General features: G+C 41.3%; 1 protein-coding gene across 2 annotated transcripts in view; it reads right to left on the bottom strand.

The window, feature by feature from the left end:
* Positions 1–14,932, bottom strand: part of LOC144689684 (proteasome activator complex subunit 4-like) — a 172,010-nt gene that overhangs the window by 23,474 nt on the left and 133,604 nt on the right. For both annotated transcript variants that reach the window (XM_078556977.1, XM_078556978.1), the window contains one exon: positions 6,698–6,853. In XM_078556977.1, the coding sequence (XP_078413103.1) occupies positions 6,698–6,853 (156 nt within the window). The remainder of the gene's footprint in view (positions 1–6,697; positions 6,854–14,932) is intronic.

Here is a 14,932-nt window from a genome sequence, read left to right as displayed (position 1 = left end):
CAGGATGTAATGTTGCATCCCTGGTGCCAGGGTCAAGGATGTCACCGAGTGGCTCCAAAATATTCTTCTGGCGGAGGGTCAACAGTCAGAGGTCGTGGTCCACATTGGTACCAATGTCTTAGGTAGGAAGGGGGATGTGGTCCTGGAGACAGAATTTAGGAAGCTAGGTAGAAAATTATCAAGCAGGAACTCAAAAATAGTAATCTCCAGATTACTCCCAATGCCACATGTGAGTACAGATATAAGAGGATAAGGCAGACGAATGCATGGCTGGAAAGATGGTGCAGGAGGGAGGGCTTTAGATTCCTGGGACACTGAGACTGGCTCTCAGGGAGATAGCGCCTGAACAAGGCGGACAGTTTGCACCTGAACAGAGCCAGGATGAAGTTCCTTGCGGAGCATTTTGCTAGTGCTGTGGAGGGGGCCACAAAATACTGGGAAGGCAATTAATACCAGAATAGAGAAAAGTAAGTGAATAGGTGGAGTTGGAGTAAGGGAGAAAGTAATGAAGTCTAAATCAGGGTTATACTGCTTGTATGTGAATACAAGGAGTATAGTAAATAAAATTGGTGAGTTACAGGCACAGATTGCCATGTGGAATTATGATGTTGTGGCAATAACAGAGATCTGGCTCAAAGAAGGGCAGAACTGGGTGTTAAATATTCCTGGGTACAAGGTGTTCAGGAAAGATAGGGCAGGAAGAAAAGGAGGAGGGGTGGCTGTATTGGTTATGGAGAACATTGCAGGGCTGGAGAAAGAGGATGTCCCAGGGGGTTCAAGGACAGAATTAATTTGGCTAGAGCCAAGGAACAAAAAGGTCCAATTCATTGCTTGTAGTCTATAGGCCACCAGTGTGTGTAGTGAGAAGGGTGTAGAGGAACAAATCTGCAGGGCAACTACAGAGAGGTGCAAACATTATAGAGTAGTTATAATGGAAGACTTTAATCACCCGAATATAGACTGGGGTAGTGGTAGTGTAAAGGGTAGAGAGGGGCAAGTGTTCCTAGAGTGTGTGCAGGAGAATTTTCACATACTGTGCCCAGTCCAACAAGAAAGGAGGCACTGCTAGACCTGGTTCTTGGAAATGAGGTGGGTGAAGTAGATCAAGTGTCAGTGGGGGAACATTTAGGAGACAGTGGTCATTGTATCATAAGGTTTAGGATGATGGTAGGAAAGGACAGTGGGTAATCCAGAGTAAGAATAACTAACTGGGGGAGAGCTGACTTCAATAAGGCAAGAATGGAGCTGGGCTGGATAGACTGGAACCAAAGGTTGGTGGGGAAAACTGTAGCTGAATAATGGGCTACCTTCAAAAAATAAATGGTTCGGGCACAGTCAAGGTATATTCCCCCAAAAGAGAAAGGTAGGGCAAACAAATTCAGAGCTCCCTGGATGAAATAGGAGATAGAAATTAAGATGAAGAAAAAGTGTGCTTATGACAGGAGTCAGACAGAAAATACAATTGAGAACCAAACTGAATACAGAAGGTTCAGGGAAGAGGTGAAGAAGCAAGAAAGAGAAGCGAAGAGGGATCATGAGAAAAGACTGGCAGCTAACATAAAGGGGAATCCCAAAATCTTCTATAAGCACAAAAATAGTAAAAGGATAGTAAAAGGAGGAGTAGGGTCGATTAGGGACCAAAAAGGGGATTTACACATGGGGGCAGGGGGCATGGCTGAGGTGTTAAATGAATACTTTGCATCTGTCTTTACCAAGGAAGCAGATACTCCCCAAGCCATGGTGAAAGAGGAGGAAACTCTGTCACTAGAAGGGTTCAAAATTAGTAAGGAGTTGGTATTAGATAAGCCGTCGGTACTTAAAGTTGACAAGGCACCGGGACTGGATCAGATACATCAAAGGATATTGAAGGAAGCAAGAGTGGAAATTGCAGGGGCACTGGCCATAATCTTTCAGTATTCCCTAGACTCAGGCGAGGTGCCAGGTGGCTGGAGAATTGCAAACATTATACCCTTGTTCAAAAAAGATTGTAAGGATAAGCCCAGCAATTACAGACCAGAGTGCTTAACTTCGGTTCTGGGGAAGCTTCTGCTTCTAGAAACAAATATTTCGGATGGAATTAATAGTCACATGGAAAAATGTGGGTTGATTAAGAAGAGCCAGCATGGATTTCTTAAGGGAAAATCATGTTTAACTAACTTACTGGAGTGTTTTGAACAGGTAACATGCAGGTTTGATGAGGGTCATGCTGTTGATGTGGTGTACATAGGCTTCCAAAAGGCATTCGATACAGTGCCACACAACAGACTTGAGAAAAGTTATGACTCATGGAATAAAACGGACAGTAGCAATGTGGATACAAAATTGGCTGAGTAAACGGAAACAGCGAGTAATGGTTAATGGATATTTTTCGGGCTGAAGGAAGGTTTGTAATGGAGTTCCCCAGGGGTCGGTATTGGGATCCTTGCTTTTCCTGATATATATGTTAATGATCTACATCTTGGTGTTCAGGGGACAGTTTCAAAGTTTGTGGATGATACAAAACTTGGAAGCATTGTAAACTGTGAGGAGGACAGTGTAGAATTTCAAAAGGACACAGACAAGTTGTGCTAGGTAGATAGTTGGCAGGTGAAGTTCAATGCAGAGAAGTGTGAGGTGATTCATTTTGGTGGGAAGAATATAGAGAGAGAATATAAAATAAGGGGTACAACTCTAAAGGGTGTGCAGGAACAGAGGGACCTGGGTGTATATGTGCATAAGTCATTAAAGGTGGCATGACAGGTGGAGAGAGCAGATAAAAAAAGCATACAGTATCCTAGGCTTTATTGATATGGACAAGAGCAAGGAGGTTATGCTGAACTTGTATAGGATACTAGTTAGAGCTCAGCTGGAGTATTGTGTACAGTTCTGGGTCCCACACTTTAGGAAGGATGTGAACACATTGGACAGAGTGCAGAATAGGTTTTCAAAAATAGTTCCAGGGATGAAAAACTTCAGTTATGAAGATATATTGGAGAAATTGAGACTGTTTTCCTTGGAGAGGAGAAGGCTAAGAGGAGACTTGATAGAGGTGTTCAAGATCATGAAGGGACTGGACAGAGTAGACAGAGAGAAACAGTTCCTGCTCGTAAAAGGATCGAGAACGAGAGAGCACAGATTTAGTGATTTACAAAAGAAGCAAATGCAATGCGAGAAAAAACTTTTTCACACAGCGAGTGGTTCGGGTCTGGAATGCACTGGCTGGAAGTGTGGTGGAGGCAGGTTCAGTTGAGGAATTCAAGAAGCCATTAGATGATTATTTAAATAGAAACAATGTGCAGAGTTATGGGGAAAAGGCAGGAAAATGGCTGAGTCAGAATGCTCATTTGGAGAGCCAGTACAGACACAATGGGCTGAATGGCCTCCTTCTGCACCGTAACAATTCTGTGATTCTGTGTATCCTCCCCAAATCTTTCCCTCATGTAAACTCCCCAACCCATATTCACAGCCACCCCTTAAGCTTGCCATCTCACTTGGTCTTGCTTGTCCAATCATATCAAACATAGGTAAGATCATTTGCTTGCATCACTTTCCACCCACATCCCTACTTTCTTCTGTATCCAGACCTGGTAACAAAAAAATCTATTCCCCAATTCACTTACAACTGCACTTTAAAAATCCCAACTACCTAGCCTTTGGCCCTCCATCTTTCCTTCCACCTTTCCTTTGACAGCACCTTCCAAACCCGTGACCTCCACCATCTAGAATGACAAGGGCAGCAGATGCATGGGAACACCACCATCTGCAAGTTCCCCTCCAACCCACACACCATCCAAACCTGGAACTATTTTGCCATCCCTTCATGGTCACCAGGTCAGAATCCCGAAACTCCCTTCCTAACAACACTATGGGTGTACCTACACTAGATGGACTGCAGCGATTCGCAGCTCAGCATCACCTTCTCAAGGGCAATTCAGAATGGGCAATAAATGCTGGCCTAGCCAGTGACACTCACATTCTATGAACAGGTAAAAAAATTCACAACACTTCTGCAGCTAGTGATTAGCTCAACTGCACCCTCACCTCCATCTTTGATGTCCTAGTCCCCAATAAAACCATTACTTTCTCTCACCCTGCCTGTTCCACTTGGATGGCTCTCATCTCTTCCTTAAGTCCAAGGGATGCAGACTTAAAAGGATATGGCTCATAACTGGTTTTGCCATCCACTGCCAGATCTGGCGAGAGCACATAAAGCATCATCAGGTTCTGCTCATGTCTGCTAAAACTGCTCAATATGCCATGATCATCTTGCAATGCAAAGATAATCCCAGCTTCTTTTCTCTACAGCAAAAAGCTCCTCTTAAACCCCTCTCCCTGTCTCCCCCACTCTCACACTCAACAATAAGTGGGAGGAGCTCATAAGCATCCTTGTCACTAAGATCGAGACCATGTGATTAGCTGCCTCTGCCACATCCCCCCCTCTCACTAGTCCCCCGCCCCCAACTTCCTCTAAATCACATCCCCCGCCCCCACACCCACCCCCACTCCCCCACCCTCCCACAGCCCTAGACATTAACTCTCATTTTTCTCTAGTTTCTCATTTATCTTGCCTCTTGCTCTCTCCTGCTCCCTCAACCTTATTCCAACTAACCTGCTGGCGCCCAACTTCCCCTCAGGGTCCCCATGTTAGCTGATATCATTAACAGTTCTCTCTCTTCAGGTCCCTTTCTCCTTTAAATTTGCCATCATCACCCCTCTCCTCAAAAAAACTACTGACCCAAACATTTTTGTAAACCACTGACCCATCTCCTAAGTCTTTGAATGTATTGATGCCTCCAAAATCTGTGCACAACTTTCCCAGAACTCCATGTTTAAGTCCTTCCAGTCAGACTTCTGCTCCCACTGAAATGGCTCTTATCAATGTCACAATGGCATTTTATGCAACTGTGACAAAGGTAAGCACCCCTCCTTAATTTTCTCTACCTATCTGCAGCCTTTGACATAGTTGACCATACCATATTCCTTGAACACCTCTCCACCATCATCCAGCTGGTCGGACTACTCTCACCTGGTTCCATTCTTACCTATCTAACCGTAGCCAGAGTTTAAAAAAAATTCTTTCATGGAACGTAGGCGTCGCTGGCTAGGCCAGCATTTATTGCCCATCCCTAATTGCCCTTGAGAAGGTGGTGATGAGTCGTTTTCTTGAACCACTGCTGTCCATGTGGTGTAGGTACATCTACAGTGCTGTTAGGGAGTTCCAGGATTTTGACCTAGCAACTGTGAAGGAACGGCAATATAGGTCCAAGACAGGATGGAGTGTGGCTTGGAAGGGAACTTGCAGGTGGTGTTGTTCCCATGCACCTGCTGCCCTTGTCCTTCTAGGTAGTAGAGGTCGTGGGTTTGGAAAGGGCTGTTGAAGAAGCCTTGGTGAGTCGCTGCAGTGCATCTTGTAGATGGTACACACTGCTGCCACTGTGTCGGTGGTGGAGGGAATGAATGTTTAAGATAGTGGTTGGGGTGCTAATCAAGTGGGCTGCTTTTTCCTGCATGGTGTCGAGCTCCTTGAGTGTTGTTGGAGCTGCACTCATCCAGGCAAGTGGAGAGTATTCCATTACACTCCTGACTTGTGCCTTTTAGATGATGGACAAGCTTTGGGGTCAGGAGATGAGTTACTCACTGCAGAATTCCTAGATTCTGACCTGTACTTGTATTCACAGTATTTATATGGTTGGTCCAGTTCAGTTTCTGGTCACTGGTAACCCCCAGGATGTTGATAGTGCAGGATTCAGTGATGGTAATGCCCCATTGAGTATGAAGGGGAGATGGATGGATTCTCTCTTGTTGGAGATGGTCATAGCCTGGCACTTGTGTGGCATGAAATGTAACTTGCCACTTATCAGCTCAAGCCTGAAGGTTGTTCAGGTCTCGCTACATACGGACACAGATTACTTCAATACCTGAGTCATCGTGAATGGTGCTGAACATTGTGCCATCATTTGCGAACATCTCCACGTCTGATCTTTTGATGGAGGGAAGGTAGGTCCTTGATGAAGCAGTTGGAGATGGTTGGGCCTAAGACACTAGTCTAAGGGACTGCTGCAGTGATGCCCCTGGACTGAGTTGACTGACCTCCAACAACCACAACCATCTTCCTTTGTGCTCGGTATGACCCCAGCCAGTGGAGAGTTTCCCCCCCAATTCCCATTAACTCTAGTTTTGCTGTCACTTGCAATGGCTTCTCTTCCCATTCCTGCACCATTGTCTCTGGTGTCCCCCAGGGATCTATCCTTGGCCCCTTCCTTTGTGCTCATCTACATGTTGCCCCTTGGTGATATCACCCTAAAGTAGAGCGATAGCTTTCACATGTACGCTAACATCATCCAGCTTCACCTCACCACCACCCTTCTCGATTCCTTATTGGCTAAATTATCAAACTGCCATTCTGATATACAGTACTCGATGAGCAGAAATTACTTCTCACTTGAAGGGCCACATCTCAACAATGCATCATTCCGTCACTACTGCTCTGGAGTGTCAACCTAAATTTGTGTGCTCAGTTCTGGAGCTAGGCTTGAATCTCCTGATTCATAGATGAGTGCTACCAATTAGACCAAGCTGACATGTGAAGCATGGTTTCTGCACAAAAAAATTCACAACATAATATGTTTTACAACTGGGGTGAATGCAAGAATTAATACACTGTTTGTAGTTTAGACTAAAATTTACCACTACTTTCCTCTGTAATGATTACTCTTACCTCCAACTGCTCATCTTCCAAGAGTTTTATAACTAGCCATCTTATATCTTGGACTGCCTGTTCATTGTCCAAAAAAACAAACAGATTGTAGAACACCATTGTTTGAAGATAGGTTAGAACAGTGTATTTCGCATGCCAAGAACTGCTCTCTGATGTCTGTGAAAATAAAAACAAATAATTCAAATTATAAATTATCATAGATTTCGGCAGTTTAAATAGGCAGCCAAAGTGCAAAAGTAAATTAACAAAGAAGCACAATACTTCTCAAAAATCCTACATTTTGATATTTTACACAATCAGTTAATTCCACAGTAATCCAAAAGCTACTGTCCCCATAAGTCATAACTCTGCAGTTATCACATCCAGTTGTGAATGGTGGTGAGCAATTAAGTAAATAACAGGAGTAGGAGACTCCACAAACATCCTCAATGATGATGAAGCTAGACAATTTTGAATTCCTTTTGAATGTAGGGCACCCAAATTCTATCTGTAGCCGAACCAATGATTTTTTATGGGTTTGCTCTGTGCTCTGCCCTTAGTACCTAGAATCCTTTATGCCTTTACACCACAGCTTTATTTAACCATTTAATTAAGGTTATTTAACTTTTAAAGACTTGGTGTTTCTAAATTCTTAAACCTTTACTCTTCAACTTCTAAAGATATACCATGAATTGTATATTTCTACTCCTTATCTTCAACTTTTGACTTCTTACAATTTAGTGCAGAGAAACACGAGGTACAAAGTAGTGATTGCACTTTTACAATGCCAAGATAACAAAATATTCAGAGAGAAGTAGCAACAGTATTAATCAAATATTCATCACAATACTCCGGGATACAGTGAGAGAATGATGCAAAAGCTGAATCTATTTATAAGAACAGAAGAAATAGGAACAGGACTAGGCCATACGACACCTCAAGCCTGCTCAGTCATCCAACATCATCATGACTGATCTTTGACTTCAACTTTATTTTCCTGACTGATCCCCCATATTCCTTGATTGCTCTAGAGTCCAAATATCTATCTCAACCTTGAATAGACTCAACAACTGGGCATCCACAGCCCTTTGGGATGGCAAATTACAAAGACTCTCAATCTGCAAGTGAAAAAATATCTCATCTCAATCTTAAATGATCAACCTCTTATTCTGATCCCATAAGGTCTAGACACTTCAGACAGGGAAATGGCCTGTTAGCACCTACTCAGTCAAGCCCACACAGAATTTTATATGCTTCAATGAGATCACCTCATTCTTCTAAACTCAAGAAAGTGTAGGCTCATTCTACTCAACCTCTCATCATAGAAAACTCTCTCATGCCAAGAATCAAATCGAGCGAACCTTCACTGCACAGCCTCCAAGGCAAGTACATCCTTCCTTAGATATGAAAACAAAAACCATACACAGCATTTCAGCTGTGATCTCAGCAATCGTAGTAAGACTTCCTTACTCTTGTACACCAACCCCCTTGCAATAAAGCCCAACATGTCATTTGCTTTCCTAATTGTATGCAGTCCCTGCAGCTAACTTCCAGTCTTTCTTATACAAGGACACCTAAATCTCTTTGAACATCAACATTTAAAAGTTTTTTAAGGTTTAAAAAAATTCTCTTCTCTATTCTTCCCACCAAAGTGAGTAACCTCCCATTTCCCCACATTATATTCAACCTACTATCTTTTTGTCCACTCATTTAACCTGTCTATATCTCTCTGCAGCCTCTTCATGTACTCCTCACAGTTTACTGTCCCCCACCTAGCTTTGTATTGTCTGCAAACTTGGGAATATTACTCTCGGCCCCTTCATCCATGTCACTATATTAGATTGTAAATAATTGAAGCCCCAGCACTGATTTTTTTGGCACGCTACTAGTAACAGCCTGTCAACTCAAAAATGCCATTTATTCTAACTCTCTGCTTCGTTTGTTAACTAATCCTTTATCCATGCTAATATATTATCCCCAACTCCATGAGCTCTTATCTTGCATAACAACTTTATATATGGCACCTTACTGAATGTGGTTTGGAAATCCAAATATACTACATGCACTCTTTCCCCTTTATCTATTCTGCTAGTTACATCCTCTAATAAATTTGTTAAGCACAATTTCTCTAAAAGTTAGTGTTCAAAAATAAGGCAGCAACTGTTACTACTGGAAGTATGTTATTTACAACCAAAAAGTTGAAAAAGACTGGGGAAGAAATGTATCAAATTAGAGAAAAATATAAAAACAGGATCATAAGAATGGGTTACTTTAATTATCCAAAGACAAGTTGGGATAGCAAGAACGTAAATGGAGTTGGAGGAAGAGCTTCTACAATATGTTCAGAGCTGTTTACAGATAATTTAGTTTTTTAATTCAACAGGGAAGACAGTACTGGATCTAATTTGAATAAATGGAGTGGGCAAGGAAATATCAGGAAACAGTAACCATAGAATAATTAAATTCAATATAAAAATTGAGGATAGAACACAAAAGATAAAGGGGTTCGATTGGAAAAAACTAGCTTCAACAATATTAAAAAATAACTAGGCCAGATAAAGGATTAAAAAACTATTCGATAAGACCATAAACAAGCAATGAAAAATGTTCAATCAGGAACTGTTTACTATCTACAGCCACAAAAATCACATGCGTAGCACCTATTTTCTCAGTGCTATAAATGCCGTATTTCTTCCAAAATGTTGTCTGCAGCACGTGCATGCATTTCTGGTGCTGGCTGCGCTAGACAGCATTTTGTTGAGGGCATCAGCACACACAGTAATTGTCTGCTGGAGGTATGCAGAGTAGACAGATCCTATCATCAGTGTGTAATGTTGATTTGACACCAGTACTGCTAATTTGGAGCTCAATGCTGCAGCAAATGCCCAGTTTTAACTTCGCATAGCTGAACACATGTTCAGCAACAGGGAGGACATTCCCCACAAGCACTAAAATGACAATTGACTACTTTCAGGTTAGTTGCTGATTGATTTCTACTGGCTCTTGCTGCAACTGTAGAAATGTTTGGTAGTTTCCAAAGTTTAAACAGAGATGTTTAAAGTTGTTCAAGTTTACAGGGAGTGGTGTAGCATGTGAAGGACTTTAGAATCATGGAATGGCTCAGCACAGAAGGCAGCCATTCAGCCTGTCATGTCTGTGCCAGCTGCATACAAGAGCAACTCACCTAGTCCCATTTTCCTGCCTTTACCCTATAACCCTGGAAATTATTTTTCTTCATATTATCCAATTCTCTTTTGAAAGCCACAATTGAATCTGCCTCCACCACATTCTCAGGCGGTGCATTCCAAATACTAACCACTTGCTGGGCAGAAAAAATTTCCTCATATCGCTTTTGCTAATCGCCTTAAACTGGTGTCCTCCAGTCCTCGATCCTTTCACCAATGGGCACAGTTTCTCCATATTCTGTCGAGACCCCTCATGATTTTGAACACCTATATTAATTCTCCTATCAACCTTCTCTTATTCAAAGAGTACAATCCCAACTTCTCCAATCTATCTACATAACTGAAGTCCCTCATCCCTGGAACCATTCTTGTGAATCTTTTCTGCACTCTTTCCAATGCTTTTACACCCTTACTCAAAAGTGTGGTGCCCAGAACTGGACACAAATGCCAGTTGAGGCTAAACTAGTGTTTTATACAAATTTATCATAACTTCCTTGCTTTTGTACTCTGCCCCTATTCATAAAGCTCTGGATCCCATCTGCTTTATTAACTGTGCTTTCAACCTGCCTTGCCACCATCAATGATTTGTGCACTTATAACCCCAAGTCCTTCAGCTCCTGAACCCAATTTAGAATTGCAACCTTTGTTTTAGATTGCCTCTCTTCTTTCTCTATACCAAAAAATCACATCATACCCCGCCGCATTAAATTTCATCTGTCACTGTTTGCCTATTCCACGGGCCTGCCAATGTCTTTTTGAAGTCTATCATTATCCTCCTCAAAGATCACTATACTTCCAAGTTTTGTGTCATCTGCAAATTTTGAAATTGTGCCCTGTACACCCAAGTCTCAGCATTGTAGGTTTCCTTTTGTTATCGAAGATGGCTATTTATTGTGTCTGCAGATTGATCTGTTATGTGTTCTAATATTGTTGCAGAGCCCGACTGCAGACCAGCATGGCTTTCCACAAGGTTAGCAAGGATGAATTGCTTGATTATGTTGGGGCTGCCCAGTCTTTCTAGCTTGCCTTTTGTCCTTAGCTGCCAGTATTCTTTGTTGTTCGAAGGACGTAACGCCACTACTTGAGATCACTCCCAAGGTAGTTCTTTCTTGTGCATTTTTTTCCCAGTACGTGGTGGACAAGCCCCCCAAGTCTGGGTTATTAATATACATCAGGGGTTCTAGTACTGACCACAGGGAAAAGCCACTATAAACCTTCCTCCAGTCCAAAAAACAATTGTTCACTATTACTTTCTGTTTCCTGTCACTCAGCCAATTTCGTATACATGCTGTTACTGTCCCTTTTATTCCATACTCATGAAGCCTGTTACGTGGCACTTCATCAAATGCCTTTTGGAAGTCCGTATACACCACACCAAAAGCATCACCCTCATCAACCCTCTCTGTTACCTGATCAAAAAGCTCAAGCAAGTTAGACAAACACAATTTTCCCTTAAGAAATCAGTGTCGTATTTCCTTAAATAATTAGCATTTGCCCAAGTGACTGTTAATTCTGTCCAAAATAATCATTTCTAAAAGCTTCCCCCACCATCATGGTTAAACTGGGACAAAGTTTGTTTGCTGCCTGCACTAGAAGCAACGGGTAAGGGTTGGCCGTGCATTGCATTCCCCTTGTCCATTTTTGGATCAAACTGAATTACATAACAAAGATATATTATCACAAGAAGTGAAGGGTGTTAAGCAGAAGTTAGAGCTCCTTGAATATGCAGAGATTTTCAAATTAAGGTGAGACTTAAAAAAAGCTAATAACAAATCTAGGGCTAACAGCATTAAGTGGCATATTGAAAATTGAGAGGGAAGCCAAAGATAATTAAGAAAGATAGCAATGTATAAAAAGGAAGGCTATTAAGAGAAATTAGAAAAAGCATTTTATAAATTTTAAAAGTATCAGAAAAGTTAAAGAAAAAATAGGGCCGCCAATCCAGGTGAAAAAGGAAATCCTAGAAAGTAAAGAATGATGGGGCTGCTAAAAGAATGCTTTGCTTTAGTTTTCACAGGAGAATGTGGCAGTTTGAACAAAAGGATACAAAGAGAGAGTGGAACAATTAAACTGCATTGCTACAAAGTAGCCGGTTCTTATGGCAAGTATTCCTAGAATGTTGAAGGAAATCAGAGATGAAACAGCAGAGACTCTCCGGCAATCTTTCAAACGTCCCTGGATATGGAAGTTATCTCAGAGAACTGAAGGACTGACAATGCAACACCTCCTTTCAAAATAGGAGAAGGGGAGCAACCAAGTAACTGCAGTTGGATGAATAATTACTCACCTGGAATAATGTTTATAAAAGGCTTCACAGGTGCTGCCCAACCTGAGTGTTCCCTCAAAAAAAATTTAAATTTATCAAAGAACTGAGTATTATACCCCAATTTAACTAAAGCAAAACCCTGCACGTGTGTCTTTAAAGTCCAGTAATTTAAAATCAGGGTACTCACAGGTGATGGATTGAAATGCTGATTTATTTGTGTTCAACCCATTTTCAATCATATTAATCAATCTTTTCCAAGTAACTTTTATGTCAAGGAATACATTTTAAAGTTTTTAAACCAAAATTACCTTTTAAAATGCTTCCCAATTGCACTTGTACAATGCCAATATTACACTTGGTGAAATGCAAATTTATTTGAATGGAAACTTGTGGTGGGAAGGGGTGAGAAAAACACTGCTGCAATACTTGCCGATAGCGCACAAAGCAGAAACTCTACCGCCAGATTTCCAGCAACTACATATTTTGCTGTCTGCTTTGTTAAATTCAAACTATCTAACAAATAATTTGAGAAATAACAGTATAAAGGTGTATTTTGAATATGGGTTTTCAAAAGGAGTTTGCTAATGAACCAAATTAGAGGGTTGTTGATACTCCAAATGTGGTTTCACCAATGCCTGTATAACTGAAGCATAACCTCCCAACTTTTGTATTCAATTGTCCTCGCAATAAACAATAACATTCTATACTCAGTTCTGCCGAAGGGTCATGAGGACTCGAAATGTTAACTGATTTCTTCTCCACCGATGCTGCCAGACCTGCTGAGTTTTTCCAGGTAATTCTGTTTTTGTTTTGGATTTCCAGCATCCATAGTAGCTTTTAGCTTTTTTGTTTTTAATAACATTCTATTAGCTTTTCTAATTACTTGCTGTACTTGCATACTAACCTTTGGTTTTCATGTACTTGGACACCCAAATCCCTCTGCATCTCAGAGCTCTGCAATCTCTCACCATTTAGATAAATGCGTCTTTTCTATTCTTCCTGCCAAAATGGACAATTTCACATTTTCCCACATTATACTCCATTTGCCAGATCTTTGCCCACTCACTTACTCACTTAACCTATCTATATGCCTTTGTAGCCTCCTTATGTCCTCTTCACAACTTACTTTCCGACTTATCTTTGTGTCATCAGCAATTTTTGCATACCTTCAGTCCCTTCATCTAAGTCAGTTATATAAATTGTAAAATGTTGAGGCTCCAGCACTGATCCCTGTGGCACACCAAGCATTACATCTTGCCAACCAGAAAGTGACTCATTTATGCCTACTCTCAGTTTCCTGTTAGCTAGCCAATCTTCTATCCATGCCAATATGTTACCCCTTACACCATGAGCTTTTATTTTCCACAATAACCTTTAGTGTGGCACCTTATCAATGCCTTCTGGAAATCTACGTTCTAAGTTCTGTACATCCACTGGTTCCTTTATCCATAGCACGTGTTACTTCTTCAAAGGACTCCAATAAACTGGTTAAACACGATTTCCCTTTCACAAAACTATGTTGACTCTGCGTGATTACCTTGAATTTTTCCAAATGACCTGCTATAATGTCCTTAACTATAGTTTCTAACATTTTCCCCAAGACAGGTGTTAAGCTAACTGGCCTGCAGTTTCCTGCTTTCTGTTTCCCTCCCTTTTTGAATAAAGGAGTTACATTCACTATTTTCCAATCTAATGGGACCTTCCCTGAATCTGGGAAATTTTGGAAAATTAAAACTAATGCGTCACCTATCTCCCTAGCCACTTCTTTTAAGACCCTGGGATCAAGTCCATCAGGACCCAGGGCCTTGAAAGCTTGTAGCTCTAACAATTTGCTCAATACCACTTCCCTGGTGATTGTAATTTTCTTGAGTTCTTCCCTCCCTTCCATTTCCTGATTTACAGCTACTTCTGGGATGTTACTTGTATCCTCTATGGTGAAGACCGGTGCAAAATCAATTCACCTGCTGCTTCATTTTCCCTTATTAATTCCCCAGACTCCTTTCTATAGGACCAATGCTCACTTTAACTCTTTACTTTTTTAAATATCAATAGAAACTCTTACTATCCGTCTTTACATTTCTAGCCAGCTTTCTCTCGTACTCTGATTTTTCTCTCCCTATCAATCTTTTAGTCATTCTTTGCTGTTTTTTATATTCTCTCCAATCTTCTGACCTGCCACCCATCTTTGCACAATTATACACTTTTTCTTTAAGTTTGATACTATCTTTAACTTTTTTTTTAATCATCCTCCTCTTGGAACTTTCCTTTTTTGTTGAAATTTATCTATTGTATATTCTGAAATATCTCTTTAAATGTCTGCCATTGCACCTCTATTGACCTATCCCTTGACCTAATTTGCCAGTTCACTCTCGCTAGTTCTGCTTTCATGCCCTCATAGTTGCCCTTATTTAAGTTTAAAATACCAGTCTTGGACCCACTCTTCTCTCCTTCAAACAGAATGTAAAATTCCATACCATTGTGAAAACTGACTGATTTACAGCTTTGGAAAATAGTACTATGCTTTTGACCAACTCTCTCACGTATAAACCACGGCCCTCTTCTGCCTAGGAGGACAAGGATAGATGGCTTCATTCCAAATCACACCAGCCTTTGCATGTTGTTATTCTTTTAGTGTTGCTGGACCTCCCTAGCTGACAGCATTGTGGGAGGTTGTTCACTGCACAGATGGCAGCAGTTCAAGAAGGTGGCTCAGCGTCACCTTCAAGTGCAGCCAGGCAATGAATGCTGGTCTTGCCAGTGACATTCGCAACCCATGAAAGAAGTAACTTGATCCAGTGGTTATCA

This window comes from Cetorhinus maximus, chromosome 14, assembly GCF_964194155.1.
Source record: "Cetorhinus maximus chromosome 14, sCetMax3.hap1.1, whole genome shotgun sequence".
Taxonomy (NCBI): domain Eukaryota; kingdom Metazoa; phylum Chordata; class Chondrichthyes; order Lamniformes; family Cetorhinidae; genus Cetorhinus; species Cetorhinus maximus.
The sequence above is the reverse complement of the archived record's forward strand: the minus strand, read 5'-3'. Positions and strand labels throughout refer to the sequence as shown.